Source organism: Cydia pomonella, chromosome 1 (assembly GCF_033807575.1).
Source record: "Cydia pomonella isolate Wapato2018A chromosome 1, ilCydPomo1, whole genome shotgun sequence".
NCBI classification, from domain to species: Eukaryota; Metazoa; Arthropoda; class Insecta; order Lepidoptera; family Tortricidae; genus Cydia; species Cydia pomonella.
In genome coordinates this window covers 918,881-926,413 of record NC_084703.1, presented here as the reverse complement: position 1 = coordinate 926,413, position 7,533 = coordinate 918,881, and the positions used below count along the sequence as shown (strand labels likewise).

Below are 7,533 nucleotides of genomic sequence, written 5' to 3'. Positions count from 1 at the left end.
TTTATTTTACCTTGCTTTAAGTGCGTCCAAACCAAAGATTACAATACTCACTATATACTTCACCCATTGGTGCGTCCTACGTTGATCGTATAATGTTTGATAATGAACAGACTGAAATAAAGCTGCCTAATGACAGGAAATCTAGCCCATAGACAATTTAACGCATCTCCGAGACATTTTGTAATTGAATTGAAGCATTTTTGACAATAGATCTAACGGATAACGAGGATAACGGTATGTATTCCAGTCTGAATCCACATAAATAATAAATATCAGTGCGGGCTTTGCGGCGTGCCAAAAGTATTTATCTAATAACAAATGATTAAAGTAAAGTTATAAAGCAAAAAAGGCAATCCAATCAAACATTGTTGGATCAAAATTTTCCTTGTATTTTTCTCAACGCAGCGGCATAACATGTAATTAACTACATTAACGTTAACCGAGAGCAAAAAACCAATTTTCTAGATCCCGAACCCACAATTACTTATTGTTAGAACAGTTATATATATAGTTAGATGTTTTTTTTTTTCAGAGGACCATGTCGAGGCAAAAGCATTTTTGTTGTGACGACGAAACCGGCGAGATTATAACTTACCTCGTTAATGACGAGACTGGCGAGCCGACGCCATCGTCGTCTTCCGTCGTGCTCGGGCCGCGCGCGGCCGTTCCTCCAACCGAGATCATAAAGTTTCCTAAGGGATATATGAGTAAGACGAAAAAATTCCAAGCGTTAAAAGAGAATATCATCAGAGGTTCTAACGTGTTTAGTCCGAGGTTGCTTCTGATACCGCTGGCGGCAGTTTTTCCAGCAGTTCTGATCATGTTACTGATGATGGCCGAAGTTTTTATACACGTCTGCTGCCACAAACAGAACAAGTCACTGAAGGACACAAGCCTGTACTACCGCAGTCCACTCCACATGGTTACGAGCATCTTCTGTGGCATGTGCCGAGAGGACGAGATGTCTTCCAAGATTGGGCAGCTGCAGGACCAAAGGAGGTGCCGCTATGGTTACTTTCAGGGAATAACTATTTAATAATTTTAGATATTTACAATCATCATTGCTCTCAATTGGGTTATGCCAGAAAAACTAAGCCCCAGTTTATATGTTTTCATATTGGATATGCGTAGGAAGCTTATATAACTCTTACTCGAACCAGGTGGTAACACAATAGGGCATAAATCAACATGGTGGTTAGAATCTACAAAAAATATTGTTTGAAGTACTATGTCTACGTTTAGCTATTTAGGATATGGATAAAAAGGGGGAGGAGTAAGGTCCGTCACAGAAGGATAATATATATTACTAGCCATAATGATGCTGACAGATATCTTATAGTATAACTCTCACCACACACATCAATAATTATTATTATAGCTTATGTATGTAATTTTACATTTCAAATGTGTTGTTAGTGATTTAAGAAACAAAATCTTAATATATATGTATGTATATATTAGTTAGTTAACTAGTTTTTTTATTTTTTTTATTACACTGATCTTGTTAGGGTAAAAGCCTCCTCAATTCCCTTCCACTTCTCTCTATCTTTAGCTTTCTCCATCCCATCCTTACCAGCTATTTTGGTGACTTCATCAGCCCACCTTTTATAAGGTCTTTTTTTATTTAATCAATTTTTAAGGAATGGGGTTTCGCCACGCACGTGACGATGTCACCCCTGTATTGAAATCTACAAAATCACCTCTACTACTACATTATTTTTAAATATAAATTGCACATCATCTGATAAAGGCGATGCCAGGAAGATGTTGCAACTACCCATGTTATTAGAATTGTGCCATGCCATATCACTCCTCAGCGCTTCGTTGCGGTCACACTCCATCAAAACATGGTGGACATCTTCTACTTTGTTACACTCTGGGCAGTTTGGTGACACAGCTAATTTCATAAGGTGCTTGAATTTGTTCGATGGAATATGTCCGGAACGAAGCCTGAGGAGTGCTACTACCCGTTTCCTGCTTAGCCTTTTGTCAAACCATGGGACATGAGGAGGCTGACATTGAACTGTTCTGTACCAGATTCCTTTAGTAAGTGATCGCTCATCAAAATACTCCTTCCAAACCTGCCTGCACCTCCTGACTTTACCCAGTACTTCGCTGTGTACTGGTAGACAACAGTATGGAATACCGTCCGATATTGCAAGTTTTGCTGCTCGGTCGGTCTTCTCCTTGTTCTTTTCCCTTCTGGTCCCTTCCATTTCGTATTTTGTATCGTCCATCTTTTGTCATTATATCTAGATATGTGGCCAGACCGTTGCCATTTTAGGTGCATGGCATGTTGCACGGCGTAAACAATCATGGTTTTCTTCCTAATTTCCTCAGTCACATCAACAATACCAAAATATATATCGCTGTCTGTCTAGCTCCTACATTGTGAGAGAGACAAAATATATCGCAGGGTATCTTAAGATGCTTTGCTATAAGATATCTTGGTATATTATCCTTCCATCTGTGACGGGCTTAAGATTATAAAGGATCCTTTTGAATACCAGAACTGGCCAATATGCTGAAGAAACTCATATATTATATGCACATACATAATTTTACATGAGTTGAGTATGTTTATTTTGTCATATACATTATTTTATATGAGTTTCTTTTCATGAGCTTAATTTGAATCTCATGAAATGTTGATAGATACTCCTTACTTTTTTATATTTTGGCTATAGCTTGGTAACTCGTGGTGCTGTATCTATTTATACATAAATTATTTTATATGGTCTCAGTGGATCGTACCATTGCCGCATCGTCATGATGCCGGCTGTCTATTGCAATACACCATGCGAGCGTGAATAGCCGGGTCCACACTGAGCTGACTGACGAGCGTCTACACTGGCCGTTTTGTGCGTGAGGAAATTGCCTCTCGAGTATGCTTGCTCAGTGTGGACCCGGCTAATGTCACCAAACTGTTTTCAAATACCATAAATAAGGTTCATGAGTTAAATATGTAAGCGCAGCCTCGTAAAAACGAATCGAGTTTACACTCAAAAGACTAGTTCCTAAAAATACTAGTGGTAAGCAGTCGCCGTAGCCTTCAAACTGTAGAGCCGCTGAAACTTGTTATCAACTTTAAAAAAATTAACCCTTTGACCGCAGACATTCTCAGACGCGCACGGTTTCTTTAATACATTTTACGTAATATACGATGGCGCGTTATGAATAGGCTTGTCGTTCAAAGGGTTAAAATCTTTGAATATTTCTCCTTAATATGTCTAGAATTTCTCAAGTAGGTTAAGTTAGATTGTAATATGGTGATGGGAACAATTCGAATACCTAATATAAGTAAACAATTGTATTGGCAGCCATACATGCATGGGCGAATTTATTTTTACACCGACAATTCGCGTTTCTGGCGTTATCTTGAATTACCAAGAAATCACGTTTCCGATTGGAATAATTGTTTAAATAAGTCTAACATAAAATGTGGTATTATCTATGAAAAGGGACCTTATTGTCGATGGCGCTTACGCTGCACTGCGTCGTGCAGCGTTATACATGTATCGGAGCGTCGATTATAACGGCGGAAGCGCCATCGACAATAAGGTCCCTTTTCATAGATAACGTCACAAATGATATAAAAAGTCGTGGACATAATTACTAGATTAAGAGTCTAATGGCGTTATTCATAAACGTGTTACAGGCCTGAATTAGTTATGAATCGTTTGTCTTTATCTGTCATTTTGACTTATGTATTTTCAAGAAAGGAATAAAAAATAATTTAACTAAATCAGGCTTGTAAAGTTTTATGAATAAGGGGTAAAAGTTTACTCGCCCGCATAATAAAATCGCAATGATTTTTGGCGTGTTAAAATAACCGCAACCGCAATAATTCATTCTAATTCGGACCTAAAATTTATGTTACATACTGGATTTTTGTAATGTTTTTGTACAGTCAGCGTCAAATACTTTGCAGCAGTCAAAGTGGCCAAATAGTTCGGTACACCATACTAAATATATGGTGTACCGAACTATTTGGCTACTTTGGTTGCTATAAAGTATTTGACGCTGACTGTACCATCTCACTCATATCGGACGAAAAGATAGTTATATTAAAATTGTCATAATCAGAAGAGATCTCAACGTCATTGAGTTTGGACTTGTTAAAACCAAGCTCAATTTTAAATGGCTATCTTTGACAATGTTTGCATGCATATACCTCGTTTTTTTTATTCTCAAATATTTAAGTCACGTTAAGATATTACTTACCATTTTGTGATATTTATTTTCAAAATTTTACTAGTTGTTTTACTCGAAATAAAGATTTTAACATAATGTTTGGCTTTCCTTACAACTATTTCTTTTTAGGCTTATAGGGACCGTGCGCGTTGGAGGGTCTGCCATCTTGTGGCCTGAATCGGAACCATAAACATGTACATGTACACGTCACGTGTTTTCTTGTGCCTAGTAGGTTCTGCCATCTTGTGGGCTACATCGGAACAAAAAACATCACATTTACGCCTCGCGCCAAAAATCTCTATAGTTCATGCACGCTCCCTATGAGTGATTCTTGAGGAAAGTTTAGGTGTACTTATAATTTGTTAAGGTTTTGTGTAACCCGTGCGTTGCCGGTACGGGTCGGTAGTATGTAGAAAAAAAATAAAGTCATGCTCTCCTACAACCCGACATAGCGATTTGACATTTTTTATTATATGACGATTTATTACATTGGTACTGAATTTATACTTACCTGAAAAAAATTGTACCTCTATAGTTTGGGAATACAAGCCAAATGAAGTTGGGGTTGCTGTAGAACATCTCTCCAGTAGCCCTTAATGAATTCCTATATAGGCTATATCCTACAACTTTATGATGATTTTATTCCCAAATACGTAACTATGCCAGTGGTGGGCAACCTTCTTCATAGGGGCCAGAAAGTTTAGGAAAACTCAGAGGAGGGCCAGAATTGCAGCACTAATACATTTTTATTATTTCACGGGCCATGTACTACTTATACACATATAAATTGGCTTTGTTTTTAATTTTACTTATTGATTATCCTGTTACTAATTGATTTTAATGTATATTTTGATACTGAGTCTAATTTCTGATCTTAATTTTAAATGCTTTGTTTTAATTTTTATTGTAATTTTATTTTTAAGTTAGTTTAAACTTTAATCTAGTTTTATTTTGACATGTAAACTAACTTTATGAATAAATGAGTATGAGTATGAGTATTTCAAAGAACCTTCGACGGGCCGTACTTTGCCCACCACTGAACTCTTCTTCTTCTTCTTTGCCTTTTCCCACTTTAGGTGGGGTCGGGTCTCCTAATTAATTTACGCCAGGCACTTCTGTCCTGGATTGTCTTTATATCTAGCTTGGCATGCTTTATTGTTCGGGTCATGTTTGTCCACCAGGTGCCGGGCGGGCGCCCTCTACCGCGTTTTATTTCAGGCAATTCCAGCGCCTTACGAACCACATTGTCATCGTCTCTTCGCATAACGTGTCCGTACCATCTTAGCCGACTTTCTGTTATTTTTTCAGGTATTGGGGCTACCTTGAAACTACCTCTTACATGTTCGTTTCTAATTTTATCTAGTCTAGTAACACCCCCCGACCATCTCAAAATTTTCATTTCATTTACATGAATTTTCTGTTCATGACTTTGTTTGACCGCCCAACATTCAGCGCCGTACAGTAAAGCAGGTCTTATTGCAGTCTTGTATACCTTTCCCTTAGTTTTGATTGGCATTCGAGGGTCACACATGATTCCTGTTAAGCTTCTCCATTTTTGCCACCCCACGTTTACTCTATGCGCTACGTCTGCATCGATGTCGGCGTCTGCTGTCATCAATGAGCCCAGGTATTTAAACTGTGTCACTTTTGGTACAGGTGTTCCGTCGGGGTAGTAAATGGTATTAGCTGTCCTATAATTTGGGTTTGGATCGTACAGACATTCCATGTGTTCAGTTTTTGACTTGCTGACGCGGAGACCGTATTTTTCGAGGGCTGTCATCCAATCCGATAGATCTTTCTGGAGTTGTGTAGGCGTATTGGCCACTAAAGCAATATCATCCGCATATAGCAGACTCCATGGTAGAGGAGCTTGAACATCTTTTGTTAGATAGTCCATGACCAGGTTAAAGAGTAACGGGCTCAAAGCCGATCCCTGGTGTACTCCTACGTTGACTTCAAAGCTGTCACTCAAACCAGCTGGGCTTTTTACCCGAGTTTTGATCCCTTGGTACATATCTTCGATCAGTTTGATGTAATACTCGGGTACATTTTGGGCTCTTAATGCTTGCCACACAAGTCTCCTCGGCACTCGGTCAAACGCCTTCTCTAAATCAATGAATATGAAATGAAGGTTCTTTCTATTCAGTCTGTGTTTTTCCATTAGTACTCTTACTGTCTGTATTGCATCCGTCGTGGATTTGGAAGGAGTAAAGCCGAACTGGTTTGGTGATATGGATGTTAATAATTGTATTCTCTGGTTGAGTACACGCTCCCATATTTTTAGGGTGTGAGATGTTAATTTTATTCCTCGATAGTTTCCGCACTGGGTCACTTCTCCCTTGTTTTTGTAGAACGGCACTAGGAGGCTTTTTCGCCATGAGTCTGGTATCTCTGATGTTCTTAAAATGAGACAGAACAGCTTTGTTAGCCATTCGATACCCAGAGGTCCCAGCGTTTTCCACAATTCTGCCGGTATCTCGTCTGGCCCAACTGCCTTGTTGTTCTTCATTTGAGATACTGCTTTCTGTACTTCACCTATGGTTGGATCATTTATGGGACCCGGCACTGGTTCTAAAGGAACGAGTTGTTCACTCGGAAATTCCTCATTCAGCAGTGATTCGTAGTACTCATACCATCGTTTATTTATATCTGCATTTGCAGTTAAAAGTATGTCGTTTTTATCTTTAATATATTTGTTTATTTTTACGTCTAGGGTGGCGTTGTGCCTTTTCTTGGCAATTTTGAATATTTCTTTATCTGATTTACTATTTTCCCCCGCCCACCACTGAACTATGCCATGAAATAAATGAAAAGCGTTGTTACGCTTATCTAATCTGATATGTGCGTGATTTTAAACGAATGATCATCTCGTTCTGTTGGTATTCTAGGAAGGTATAGTAAACACCCCACAAATGGAACAGGCTCCAGTAATGGGGTGGTATAGACAAATCCTGTAAAACAAGTATTTACCATCAGTTTTTAATCGCTGGCAACATTTTACCATAAACAAGAGCCAAAGAGCTGCTTAATTTTTCATTGAGATTTGTTAGTTTGAAAATGAATGGCGCCATACATCCCATGACTGGAGCAAAAAACCAGTTCTAATAGGCTACTTGACAGTTTTTTGTAAATAATGTCAAACGATGTTGATTTTCCTGAGGATCAAATGTCTATATAGGACTCATGGCATTTAAGCAACACAAAGGTCAGAAATGAGAGTTAAAGTCTGACGCTGGCACTCGACGATTGAAACGCCTCTAACAAAATGATAACATGATGTGACGTCACATTATATAAGTCTGTCCTAAATGTATGGAAGATCAAGGAAATTGCCCTTTT

General features: G+C 38.5%; 1 protein-coding gene across 1 annotated transcript; it reads left to right on the top strand.

Moving 5' to 3' along the window:
- Positions 1-104: 104 nt before the first annotated feature.
- Positions 105-4,290, top strand: LOC133526384 (uncharacterized). The gene is made up of 2 exons (XM_061862995.1): positions 105-234; positions 533-4,290. The coding sequence occupies exon 2, from the start codon at positions 539-541 to the stop codon at positions 1,034-1,036; it is 498 nt and encodes a 165-aa protein (XP_061718979.1). The 5' UTR covers positions 105-234; positions 533-538; the 3' UTR covers positions 1,037-4,290.
- The last annotated feature ends 3,243 nt before the right edge of the window (positions 4,291-7,533 follow it).